The sequence below is a fragment of the Grampus griseus genome, assembly GCF_964374135.1.
Source record: "Grampus griseus genome assembly, chromosome: 11".
NCBI classification, from domain to species: Eukaryota; Metazoa; Chordata; class Mammalia; order Artiodactyla; family Delphinidae; genus Grampus; species Grampus griseus.
In genome coordinates this window covers 20,244,310-20,258,149 of record NC_139005.1, presented here as the reverse complement: position 1 = coordinate 20,258,149, position 13,840 = coordinate 20,244,310, and the positions used below count along the sequence as shown (strand labels likewise).

The window sequence follows — 13,840 nt, the reverse complement described above, 5'->3', positions numbered from 1 at the left end:
TGATGGGCCATGAAAAGTGGATATTGTACAATAATGTGGAATGGAAGAAATCGTGGGGCAAGCGAAATGAACCACCACCAACCACACCAAAGGCGGGTCTTCATCCAAAGAAGGTGATGTTGTGTATATGGTGGGACTGGAGGGGAGCCCTTTATTATGAGCTCCTTCCAGAAAACCAAACGATTAATTCCCACAAGTACTGCTCCCAGTTAGACCAACTGAAAGCAGCACTCGATGAAAAGCATCCGGAATTAGTCAACAGAAAACACATAATCTTCCATCAGGATAAGGCAAGACCACATATTTCTTTGATGACCAGGCAAAAACTGTTACAGCTTGGCTGGGAAGTTCTGATTCATCTGCCATGTTCACCAAACATTGCACCTTCGGATTTCCATTTATTTGGGTCTTTACAAAATTCTCTTACTAAAAATTTTCAATTTCCCGGAAGACTGTAAAAGGCACCTGGACAAGTTCTTTGCTCAAAAAGATAAAAAGTTTTGGGAAGATGGAATTATGAAGTTGCCTGAAAAATGGCAGAAGATAGTGGAATAAAAGGATGAATACGTTGTTCAATAAAGTTCTTGGTGCAAATGAAAAATGTGTCTTTTATTTTTACTTAAACACAGAAGGCACTTTTTGGCCAACCCAATACTTATAGGTTGTGACCCACACTCTGAAAAATGCTGATATATAAATGTTTAACCTGGTCCTTGATACATACTAAGCTCTCGAAATGTTAGAAGGGGAAAAAATACCATCTTATATGTGTATGTTTTAAGTTTGCAGAATTCTTTTAAGCATATAGTTGCAATTCATGTTCACAGTAACCTTATCAGAAATAAACTAAATAGTTTAACTTTCCTCTTGATCTACTTGAGAGTTTCATGTCTCAGTATTTCTTGTGAAGAACAGTAGGAAATTTAAATAATAATAATAGTACCTCCCAATGGCATTTTTATGTTGATACCTAAAGCATTTTTAAAGTTTATTTTATGTGAAAGATCATTTTGTTGCACAGATAACCAAACAGAACTAAGAAATCAAGCCATTTGCTTAAGGCACAAAATACACTATTTCTACACGGAATTTGTCCAACAGAATATACAGCTTAGGAACAACTTCCAAAGCATATTTATTATTCAGTCCTTAAAGTGAGCTAAAGACACGCTCATCTGAAGACACCTTATAATCTTTGAGTTTTATTTTCTAGTGCTCTTGGAGACATTAAAATAGCTGAAGTGAATGTCAAAGGTTTATGCGTGAAGCTCATTAACTCTTCCCTTGACAAAGAACTGGAAATCGGAAATCATATTCTCCAACAAAATGTGGATGGACAAACAGTCTCTCTGTACCAATTCCTTCCCGATATCAAAATGCAGGCCAATTCCACGGTAACAGTGAGTATAAGATATAAATACTCTGAACTAGATTTGTTCAGGGAAAACTCATTTACCCAGTCAGACCATGGCTTAGCACCAGTGCTTTCTTCATCCCTCGATCTCTCTGTTAAATGTGATTTTTTGGTTGTTGTTGGTTAATTGTGCCACTTTGTCCATCTCTGCATATAAATGAATACCCATAATTAAATTTCCATAGCTTTCTTCAATTTGGCATACAATACTCTGTGCTTTTATGATTTAACTATCAAAATAAAATACCTACGTTCCTAAAACTAAGCAGACATAATCTTTAAAGAAAATACAAAGAGAGGGTTTGTTTAGGTGACACTGGAGAGTTCCCCTCTCTTTCTTGGGCTTTACTTTAAACCACATACAGTAGCTGTTCAGTTACACAGCTTGACATTACATATTATACAGTCATTATATTTTAAAAACCTCACCTGCTTAGAAAGATGTGTTGCAATAACCCTCTGACATTTATAAAACTATGTTGAACTCCAATGGCAATTGTTATTAACAAACTATTTTCTTTCAGGTCTGGGCAGCAGCATCTGAAGCAAAGCACCAACCACCATCAGATTTTCTTTGGAAGGAACAAAACAGATTTAGGACAAGCCCCAATTGTACAACAATCCTGTGCAAACCTAATGGTGAAGTCAGTGTCCTGTTCTTTTTTTTTTTTTTTTTTGGCTGCGTCGGGTCTTCGTTGCTGCACGCGGGTTTTCTCTAGTTGCGGCGAGCGGGGGCTAGTCTTCATTGTGGTGCGCAGGCTTCTCATTGCGGCGGCTTCTCTTGTTGCAGAGCACTGGCTCTAGGCGCTAGGCATGCGGGCTTCAGTAGTTGTGGCGCGCGGGCTTAGTTGCTCCGCGGCTTGTGGGATCTTCCCGGACCAGGGCTCGAACCCACGTCCCCGGCATTAGCAGGCAGATTCTTAACCACTGAGCCACCAGGGCAGCCCCAAGTCTACTGATTTTTAAACAGGGCTAGATATTTTTCACCAACCACATTGTTGTCCTATATGATTTGTAGCCTCTATATTATTACGTGTCAAAAATTTAATAGGCATCTTATATGATTCAACGCCTGGGACTTTGCCAATACACTGTTTTCTATTAGAGATTCAGATATGGAACAGACCGCTCCTGTGCCATAGAAACTCAAAGGGCTATTTATATGTACGTTATCTCCTTTGATTCTCAGATTATTTAAGCATTTTACAAAGGAAGAAAATGGGGCTTGGAAAGTTAAATGGCTGGCTCAAGGTCACATGATAGGCAAAATGGCAACAGTAAAATAAAACCAGACAAAAGAGCCTACAGGGTTCATATGGTCAACATTCCAGAGGTGAAATTAAAACATCATTTTATCACATTATCACTGTCATTATCATCAGACGTTTTTAAGCCCCCTATAGTACAGGAAGAAATAAAATATTGCCCTTGGCTAGGAAAGGCTTACAATCTAACTGAGAGAGATTGCACTCAAAAGATCATAAACATATTTGCCACGCAAATATCTATGTTTGAGCTGCAAAAAAGGAGAATCCCTAACTGATGAACTGAACCAAACGTGGGGTTTTCCTGCTGTGAGCCATGAAATTAAACCTTTTAAGAAAGATTTCATCTTTCTCTTTCTTTGCTGTGGGCCTAGCCTAGCTGCACTTGCCTTGTGTTGCTTTTATGTCTGTTTAGCTGGCAAACAAAGGGTTTGGCAATGGTTACAGCATCAACCCAAACCTCTAATTTTATAAACTAAAAACAGATCATGAGAACAAGTAGAATGATAGGGCACACTTCGGTGCCTAACTTTTCTCATGTTGAACAAAAACATAATTATTAGTCCCTACACATGATTTTTCTGAATAATTTTTGCACATATATGTGCACATATATGCCACATATTCAGGAAACCAAAAAAAAAAAACCTGCCCACCTAGGATTCTAGCCTGGAGAATGTGGTTTCCTCTCCATGTCTTTAGTTCTAATGCCCATTTCCCCATCTCAAATAAGGCTAGATAGATAGATAGAGTCTTAACTATTAAAAATTTAACTTATTAATATTACAACTACTGTTTGCATAGTTCTTTATAGTTACAAAATTCAGTAGCTTAACTGAATCTCACCACACCCTCATATAACACCCTCACCACCACCCTCCCCATTTTACGTGTGAGGACACAGTCCAAGACAGTAGGTGACTAATCTGCCTAAGGTTATACAGCTTGTAATTTTCACAACTGGAAACTAAGGCCAGGATGTCTTACTACAGCCTCATCATGTGTTTCACTAATCCTTACACAGGACGTAAATGACATTACAGTTTGACTTTGAAATTTTATTGCAATAAGCCTATGTCATTTAAAAAAGAAAACCTATAACTTCAATAGTATTTCATGTTAATAAATCATTTTTGTTAGGCTGTTGCCTGGTACACTCCTATCCACTGGAAGCAAGCATGGGAGAAATTAGAGACTGACATTGAATGTGACAGATGCTCAGTAGTAAGTCCAACATCTCGAAGGCACATGTTTCATTGGCCAGCAGCTACAACTACAACTAAAGAAAAACAAGACCAATCTAAGCAAGATATCTCAAAATATCAGGTGGAACGAGTTCAAGCTTCTCTTACAAGGTAAAAGTTGCTTGTTTTCTTTTTTTTTTTTAAATTAAGTCCTTCCCTCAATTAATAAGGGCTGAACCGGTGGGAGTGACTGGCTGACAAGTAGATATATGATGAATAGGTAAATCAATAAAGACCAAAACACTCCTGTTTTGAATAAGACCATAAAAACCGTAATAGCTTTTATGTTTTAAAACATAAAAACACAGAGCTAGTAGGGTAAACTCATGGGATGATAAAGGCTGTCAATTTCCACTGGGTGATATCAAGACCCCTCTGGTCATTTCATTCCGTAACAGCACTGCTGTTAGAGGTAAGGCTGTGGAGCAGTGCAGAGATGAAGTTATCACCACACCTTTGGCAGTGCTTAGGTGGAGGAAGATTTGCATCATCTAGAATTTTCATCTTGGATCAAGAGCTGGCTGTGGCTGAAAGAACAGAATTTATGTTATTCATTTGTAGGCAAATGCTTCTGATGTGATAATGGGGCTGCCCACAAAGTCTGGAAAAGCCATATTCTCTGGTCTTGGAACATGCTTTCACTCTAATTGAGCTTTCATTATTAATGCCACTGTATGAAGTGCCTTTGGGGTTCAATTTGGGCTTAATTTTTCTTTTACAGAGAAAAAGAAATCCCACCAACCCTTTTCCCCAATCGCAGCCCCTGGTGCCACAGTCCTCATGTCTCTGCACATCCTTACTGTTCACTGATTGATCCTCACAACACCTACATGACTGAACGCAGCTTAGACAGACAGCCCAGGTCTCAGTCAGCCAAGCCTGATCTAGCCAGGTAAGTCAAAGGGATACTTATTCCAGTGGAGAGTAAGTGGTGAGTGTGTGTGTGTGTGTGTGTGTGTGTGTGTGTGTGTGTGTGTAGAACTGGTGAAAAGGTGGTTAAGTTGTAAAAGTTTCTAAGTATTAAAAAGTATTCATATCCTCAAGAACAGATGGCCTCGAAAGCAAGTACCGTGAGCCGTTCACGTATTTGCTCTAGCACAGTTATCTGAGTGCATCAACGAATCCAAAGAACAGCGTGGCCAGCAAGAGTACATAGGCTTGGGCTTCCCTGGTGGTGCAGTGGTTAAGAGTCCGCCTGCCGATGCAGGGGACACGGGTTCGTGCCCCGGTCCGGGAAGATCCCACATGCCACGGAGCGGCTGGGCCCATGAGCCATGGCCGCTGGACCTGTGCGTCCGGAGCCTGTGCTCTGCAACGGGAGAGGCCACAACAGTGAGAGGCCTGCATACCGCAAAAAAAAAAAAAAAAAAAAAAAAAAGAGTACATAGGCTTCTTGAAGTTTGGTCAAAAGTATATTTTGTTTTTCATTCGGCAGGATAAATTGGTCCTATAAGTTAAGCTGTGCTAAAAATATCCATCTTTTCCAAACACACTCTAATATTATTACCAAATTCTTATTCTTTTTCACCCAGAAATTTCTTATTTAAATCCTCTAAATAAAGCTTTTAGAGTTGGTGTTACTAGCCCAGGATCTGTTAATGGACTTCAGGAACTCCATGAATATGGCTAAACTTGGAGGAAAAAATGTATGCCTATATGATGTTTTCTGGCAAGAAAGTCCATGAGGTTTACCAGATGCCGCCAAATGATTAAGAAGAACTGATTAGACACAGTGCAGATTCTAAGCTGTGGAGAAAGACTTTCATGGAGCAGCTGTATCCTGGTGAGGTTATAATGATTTACAAACCTATACTTAGCAGAGGGATGCTTTTTTATTTTATTTATTTTGTTTTTTTGTGTGTGTGTGGTACGCGGGCCTCTCGCTGTTGTGGCCTCTCCCGTTGCAGAGAACAGGCTCCGGACGCGCAGGCTCAGCAGCCATGGCTCATGGGCCCAGCCGCTCCGCGGCATGTGGGATCCTCCCAGACCGGGGCACGAACCCGTGTCCCCTGCATCGGCAGGCGGACTCTCAACCACTACGCCACCAGGGAGGCCAGGGATGCTTTTTTAAATGAAATCTTTGCAGAATCCCAGTATATGAAACGGATAAAAGGAGACCCGTCCAAGATGAAGAGTGATTCCCACTACCCACTACATCCATCTTCTTCTTTCCTCCTTCCCTGTGACCTTTGAGACACCTCTCTGGAATCACAGGATTCTGTACACACAGTATAAGAACCACCATGTTAGTATGCGAGCACATGTTGGGAAATAGCACCCTCCAAAATAATACCTTTTAGAAGTGGAATGATGGAAATTCTGTAAATTCCTGAATGTATTCCATTGCATAAAATTAAGTATCCTATATCTTTGTGCCTGAGTTTCTTCATCTGTAAAGTAAGAGACTTGTGTCTGATATTTAAAGAGCTCTTTCAGCAATGTTTTATATACACATATACATTTAATATACATATATATATTTTATAGACACACATATTTAGTACTTTATGAGTTAGATTTGAGATTTCCAAGAAGTACATTCATGTTTTTTGCCAATTAATGATAGCCTTCACTGTTTTACTTATTTTGAACAACTTGTTTTCCAAAGAAATTTGACTTCAAATTTTCTTGTTGCACCTTTTTATAGTGGTGGCAACTCACCTTGATTATTCAGTAATTTTTTCTATTCAACATAAATTTCACTGTATTTGTATATTTTTTTATAAATTTATTTATTTATTTTTGGCTGCGTTGGGTCTTCATTGCTGCATGTGGGCTTTCTCTAGTTGCGGCGAGCAGGGGCTACTCTTCGTTGTGGTGTGCGAGTTTTCTCATTGTGGTGGCTTCTCCTGTTGTGGAGAACGGGCTCTAGGCACAGGGGCTTCAGTAGTTGTGGCTCACAGGCTCTAGAGCACAGGCTCAGTAGCTGTGGCACATGGGGTTAGTTGCTCCACAGCAAGTGGGATCTTCCTGGACCAGGGCTTGAACCCACGTCCCCTGCATTGGCAGGCGGATTCTTAACTACTGCACCACCAGGGAAGTCGTGTATTTGTATATTATGTAATTATAATTTTATTTATTTATTTTTGCGGTACATGGGCTTCTCACTGTTGTGGCCTCTCCCGTTGCGGAGCACAGGCTCCGGACGCGCAGGCTCAGCGGCCATGGCTCACGGGCCCAGCCGCTCCGCGGCATGTGGGATCCTCCCGGACTGGGGCATGAACCCGTGTCCCCTGCATCGGCAGGTGGACTCTCAACCACTGCGCCACCAGGGAAGCCCTGTAATGATAATTTTAAAAGAGAGTTGCTTTGATATCTTCAGGGTCTCTGTTCATCATTACATACTTTTTAAATTTTCTGTTCATTAAATTTTCAATATTAACAGATATACATCAGAATTTTAAGAGTTTTTCTTTTATTTCAATTGAGAAAGATGGCCACAAAGAGACAGATGTTATGAATGACTTGTTGATCATTGATTGGGTAACAGCAGTCCCTGAATCAATAGTTCATTTCCTTGAAAAAATATGTAACATGATTCTTCAAGCGAAAGTTACCTTGTTTGCTAATTAGCCAGTCTCTTTTTAATTTGCCTACCATTGGGCTATTTGCTATCAGTAGCACACTCCTCAATAATTGACAAAGAAAAAAAGAGATAAAACAAAAATTCACCAATTTTACTCAAAATTTCTTCAATCCTGCTTTTTCCCCTCTACAGTGATAAATAAGCTAGTTTGCTGAGTTACAGAAGAAAGAATCTCAGTTGCACGTGACTCTTCTACTGGGAATAGCTGCCTTGTTTTTAACTGTGCCTCTCAAATGTATTATAGAAGAGCTTAGAGACTAACAATTAAGATAATTTTAAAGAAACATCTACACATCTCATGCTTACTTTATACCAAGCACATTTTGTTTTTTAAACATGTTAAAATACAGAAAGTATAGAGGATAACGTTAAAAGCACCCATGTACTTATCCTTCAAGATTAATGCACGCTAACATTTTGTCATATTGCTTCACATTACCAAAAATCCCATAAATTTGAAATCCCCTTTGATCTTCTTTTGAGTTCTGATATGAAATAGGAATAAGTCATTCTGGTCCTCATTATCACACTTTAATTACATATATATTAATTCATAAAACATGTATAGTATAATTGATGTATTTTTAATTTACATAAATGGCACTAAATACAGCGCATGACACAATAGTTTAATACATGTTTGATGAAGGACAGACAGAATAGGAGACACTGAACGTTTTTAAACAGGCATCTTATAGAGTTATATGTGCATTTTAAAGAGAATTTTGGAAGCAGTGTTGAAAATGAAGTGGAGTGGAAAATATTCCAAAATCAAGGAGGAAAGAAGGAAGGAAGGAAAGAATAGAAAAGTAAGAAGAAGAAAAAGAAGAACAAAGCAGGTTAGAAAAAGAGACTGGGGACAAGTTGGTCTTGTAGAGTTATAATTTGAGTCCCAAAAGGACAGGAGAGCAAGACTGGGGCAGAAGTAATATTTAAAGAAATAATGACAAAAATCTCAAAAATTGATGAAAGGCATCAAGCCACAGAAACAAGAAAAATAAATTCTAAGCAGCACAAATCCAAAGGAAACTACACCTATATATTATAATAAAACTTCAGAAAACCAAATAATGGAAGTCAGAAGACAATGGAATGAAATCTTCAGTGTGCTAATGTACTAAAAAGAACTATCCTGGAGTTCTATACCAAGCAAAAATCAAGTTCAAAAAATGAGGTGAAATAAAGACATTCTCAGGCAAACAAAAGCTGAGAGAATTCATCAACAGCAAACCCACATTAAGGAAATACTTCAACTAGAAAGAAAATGATCTTAGAAGGATGCACAGAGATGTTGGAAGAAGTGAAAAAAAATGCAGAGTCAAAACATGGATCAACATAGATGAATATTCACTACACAAAACAATACTAATATTGCCTCATAGGGTTTAAAATATAGAGAGAATTTAAATACATGACAACTGTATTAGTTTCACAGGGCTACAGTAACAAAGTACCATAAACTCGGTGGCTTAAAACAACAAATCTATTCTCTCACAGTTCTGGAGACTAGAAGTCAAATCAAGTTGTCACCAGGGCCAAACACTCTGTCTCTGAAGGTTTTAGGGGATTATCCTTCCTTGCCTCTTCTTACCTTCTGTTGGTTGCTGGCATTCCTTGGTATTTCTTGTCTTGTAGATACATCACTCTAACCTCTGCCTCCATCTTCACATGATCTGTGTATCTGTGTCCATACTTCCTTCTTCTTTTAAGGACGTCACGAGTCATTGGATTAAGGCACACTCTAATCTAGTATGACATCATCTTAACTTCATTACATCTACAAAGACCCAGTTTCCAATTCACAACCTCAAGGGGTTAGGACTTCAACATATATTTAGGAGGGACACAATTAACCTATAATAACAACAGCAATAGCACAAAAATTGGGAGGGGAGTAAATGGAGTTAAAGTACTCTAAATCTCATGATTTGTCCAATAAGTTATAAAAGTAACAATTTATATTAGACTTTAGTAAATCAAGTATGCATGCTGGAATCTGGGATAAACACTGAAAGAATAGTATACGAATGTTGTGTTTCTGACATATATTTCATACTTTCATCATCATTCAGTTCAAAATATATTCTAATTTTCAATGTGACCTTCTTTGATACATGGGTTATTTGGGGATAATATATCACAAACAAAGTGGATTTATTTCAAGAATGCAAAGTTGGTTCAAGCTTTGAAAATTAATTAGTTAACAGAATAAAGAAGAAAATTACAACCATCTCAATAGATATAGAAAAATCATTTGATAAAATTCAATACCCACCCGTGAGGAGAGAACCTTAGAAAATTAGGATTATAAAGAATTTCCTTTATATCTACAAAAATCCTAATGCAAACTATCATACTAAATGGTGAAGTAATTGAAGTTTTCCCCTTGAGATTCAGCTCAAGGCAAGAATTCTCTTTATGATTACTTCTGTTCAGCATTGTACCAGAAGTCTGAGTGCAATAAGGCAAGAAAAATGAATTTACAAATATCCCATAATTCATCAGTTTTATTCCCAGGAATTATATATGCCTAACAAATACATACACATGTGGACCAAATGACAAATACAATAATTATAGCAACTCTATTTGTATTAGCCAAAATGTAGAAGCAATCCAATTGTTCATCAACAATAACATGGATAAATTATGATATATTAATACAATCCCATAAGCAATGAAAACTAACTACTGTTACATGCAATAACACCATTGAATCATAATATTGAACAAAAGATGCCATACCGAAAGGAACATATATTATACAATTCCGTTTATATAAAATTCAAAAACATACAAAACTATGCCATGGTGTTAAAGGTCAGAATAGTGTTATCTCTGGAAGAAAGAAAGGAATAGTACTTGAAGATTACACAAAACTGCTTCTAGAATACTAACAATATTCCATTTCTTGATCTGAGTGGTGTTTACATGAATCACTGTTTTCACCGTGCTGTGCAGTTATGACTTGTGAACTTTCCTGCATGTATGTTATACTTATAAAAGTTTATTTTTAGAAACTTGATGACAAAGAAAAGGAAAATTAGAAAGGGAAGAAAGCATAGTTACAGTAATGAGCACTGACAACTTATACCCTGACAAGGAGGGAGAAAGAAAACCTTAAAAAATAGACTGATGAGCTCAAAATAAATGTGAATAATATGAGGCTTATTTAGTGTAGGAGAAAAATAGTCTCACCTGAAATACGTCTAAGCATATCAATATATTGCAATGTATTCGTCTTATTATAGTTCATCAGAGCGCAGTCATTTCCAGGAACATCTCATGGCAGAGATGGCTAATTACTGCCCCTAAACCATTGTTCCTTTAGACACAAGACCCATAGGTCCAGGGAAACCTAAACTCATGGCCACCAAGAATAAAGCCTGTTTTTCTCAGTCTCTGTATCTAGGCGGAACCATGCGTCTACATTCTGTATGATAGAATGTGAACAGAAATTGTGTACACAGCATCTGGATCATGCCCTTGGACAGTGTGCTCCTCTGTGTCACCTCTGTGCCATGATTACAGGGTGGAGCTGCCATCTTTCAAGTCAGGGATGAAGCCATGTGTTGAGGATAGAAAAGCCATCCTAAATGCCCTGTATTGGCACATCTCCAGACTAAGATAGAGAGAAACCATCTTGTGTCAGCCACTGTCAAGTCTAAACGAGATGGCCCACATGGGATCATTACCATTTAGTTTCACTTAACAGACTACTGATCAAAAAGAAAACAAAAATCTCAGCTAGAAAGGACATTTTTAAGACAATCAGGTAAATATAAATATATAATGAATGTTAGATATGGACAAATCACTGTTTTTTCCTTAGGTGTGTTAATTTCATTGAGGCTATATTCGTTGTTCATAGATCCATACAGAAATCTTTACTTGATTCCTAACGGTCTGGTGTGGTATAAGCATAGATAGATAATGCAAATGTGCCAAAATATTAATTAGTGAATCTGGGTGACAGGTATACAGATGTGGTTGTATTATCCCTTCATATTTTCTGTATGTATGGAATCTTCCACAATAAAAATTTAGAAAAATAAAAAACAAGAAAGACACTTTTGATAGAATGTAGTATGCACTTGGAGATATTAGAGCAGGAGTCCTCAACCCCTGGGCCACGGACTGGTACTGGTCTGTGGCCTGTTAGGAACTGGGCCGCACAGCAGGAGGTGAGCGGCAGGCGAGCAAGCGAAGCTTCATCTGTATTTACAGCCGCTCCCCATCGCTCGCACTACTGCCTGAGCTCCGCCTCCTGTCAGATCAGCTGCGGCATTAGGTTCTCAAGGCGGAAGAACCCTACTGTGAACTGCGCATGCGAGGGATCTAGGTTGCACGCTCCTTAAGAGAATCTAATGCCTGATGACTTGAGGTGGAGCTGAGGCAGTGATGCTAGCGCTGGGGAGCGGCTGCAAATACAGATTATCATTAGCAGAGAGGTCTGACTGCACAGAGACCACAATAAATCAACTGCTTGCAGACTCATATCAGAACCCTGTCCGTGAGTGGCAAGTGACAATTAAGCCGCATCTGGTGGCAGGATTTATAGTGGTAAGGGAATTGATGTACTTCAATTGTACAGCTGCATCTGGTGGCAGGTTTTAAGTAGAATCCACTTATTTTAGTCCTTGCCTGGCCCACCCATTATTTTATTTACCACTTCTGTCCGCACCTCTTTCCCGCACGGTGCACTTCTCTCAGTCACAGTTTTGGTAAGCCCACAAGCTAACCCTAGCCAAAATGAGTAAAACACAAATGTCGCTGGAGAGCTTCTTTGAAAAGGGGGAAAGACCCAATCATGAGACAGCAGAAGACTCTAAGACTGCCAACAAAATGAAAGCTGTATTTAAAAGAAAGTACCAAGAGTCCTATTCAAATACGGGTTCATTGCAACAGGTGTTTCACATTCTCCAAGCCCATTTTGTATAATATGTGGTGACCCACTATCCAACGAAGCCATGAAACGCTTCGCCACATAGAGACCAAGCACCCTGCATTAAAAGACAAGCCTTTGGAGTTTCTCAAGAGAAAAAAACATGAACACGAACAGAAGCAATTATTGAAGGCCACAACTTCCTCAAATGTGTCTGCACTGAGAGGATCATTCTTAGTGGCTAACCGCATTGCTAAAGCTGGGAAGCCCTTAGTATTGGTGAAGAGTTGATCCTGCCTGTTGCTAAGGACATTTGTCGTGAACTTTTAGGAGAGGCTGCAGTTCAAAAGGTGGCACGTGTTCCTCTCTCGGCTAGCACTATAAGTAGACAAATTGATGGAATAGAGGATATTGAGGCACAATTGTTAGAGAGGATTAATGAGTCACTGTGGTACTCAATCCAGGTTGACGAGTCTACTGATGTTGACAAGGCAACAATGCTTGTTTTTGTGTGATATATTTTTCAGGAGGATGTGCATGAGGATATGTTATGTGCACTTTTGTTGCCAACCAACACCACAGTCGTTGAATGATTACATAACAGGAAAACTGAATTGGTCACTTTGTGTCAGTATATGCAGACGGAGGTGCTGCCGTGACTGGATGGCTTTCTGGTTTCACTACTCAGGTCAAAGAGGTCGCTTCTGAATGTGAGTGTATGCACTGTGTCATCCATAGAGAAATGCTGGCTACCTGAAAAATGTCACCTGAACTTAACAGTGTTCTGCAGGATGTAATTAAAATTATCAACCACATTAAAGTACATGCCCTTAACCCACGTCTGTTCACGCAGCTCTGTGAGGAGATGGGTGCAGAGCACACACGTCTTGTCTGATACACAGAAGTGAGATGGTTTCTAAAGATAGATCACTGGCCACAGTTTCTGAGTTACGAGAGCCGCTCCAGAGATTACTTTTAGAAAAATCATCACCACTGGCAGCACATTTCAGTGACACAGAATGGGTCGCAAAACTTGCTTACTTGTGTGACATATTCAACCTGCTCAACGAACGCAATGTCACTTCAGGGGAGAACGACAACTGTGTTCAAGTCGGCAGATAAAGTGGCTGCATTCAAAGCCAAACTGGAATTATGGGGGCGACGAGTGAACATTGGGATTTTTGACATGTTTCAAACATTAGCAGAGATTTTGAAGGAGACTGAGCCGGGGGCTTCTTTCTCCCAGCTGGGGCATGATCACCTGTCTCAGCTTTCAGAAGAGTTTGAGCGTTACTTCTTAACCACAGAAGACCCCTGAATTGGGAAGGAATGGATCCGTGACCCATTTGTGAATAATCGACTTTGTCCGTGCTAGAAGAGGATCAACTGCTTGAGATCGCAAATGACGGTGGCCTTAAAGGTATGTGTGAGACAACTTCAAATCCC

At 39.2% G+C, this 13,840-nt stretch overlaps 1 protein-coding gene across 1 annotated transcript in view; it reads left to right on the top strand.

Moving 5' to 3' along the window:
- The window catches only part of LMNTD1 (lamin tail domain containing 1), a 45,233-nt gene that overhangs the window by 20,116 nt on the left and 11,277 nt on the right, over window positions 1-13,840 (top strand). The window contains exons 3-6 of the mRNA XM_082666762.1: window positions 1,214-1,400; window positions 1,939-2,058; window positions 3,820-4,034; window positions 4,645-4,815. Coding sequence (XP_082522888.1) covers window positions 1,214-1,400; window positions 1,939-2,058; window positions 3,820-4,034; window positions 4,645-4,815 — 693 coding nt within the window. The remainder of the gene's footprint in view (window positions 1-1,213; window positions 1,401-1,938; window positions 2,059-3,819; window positions 4,035-4,644; window positions 4,816-13,840) is intronic.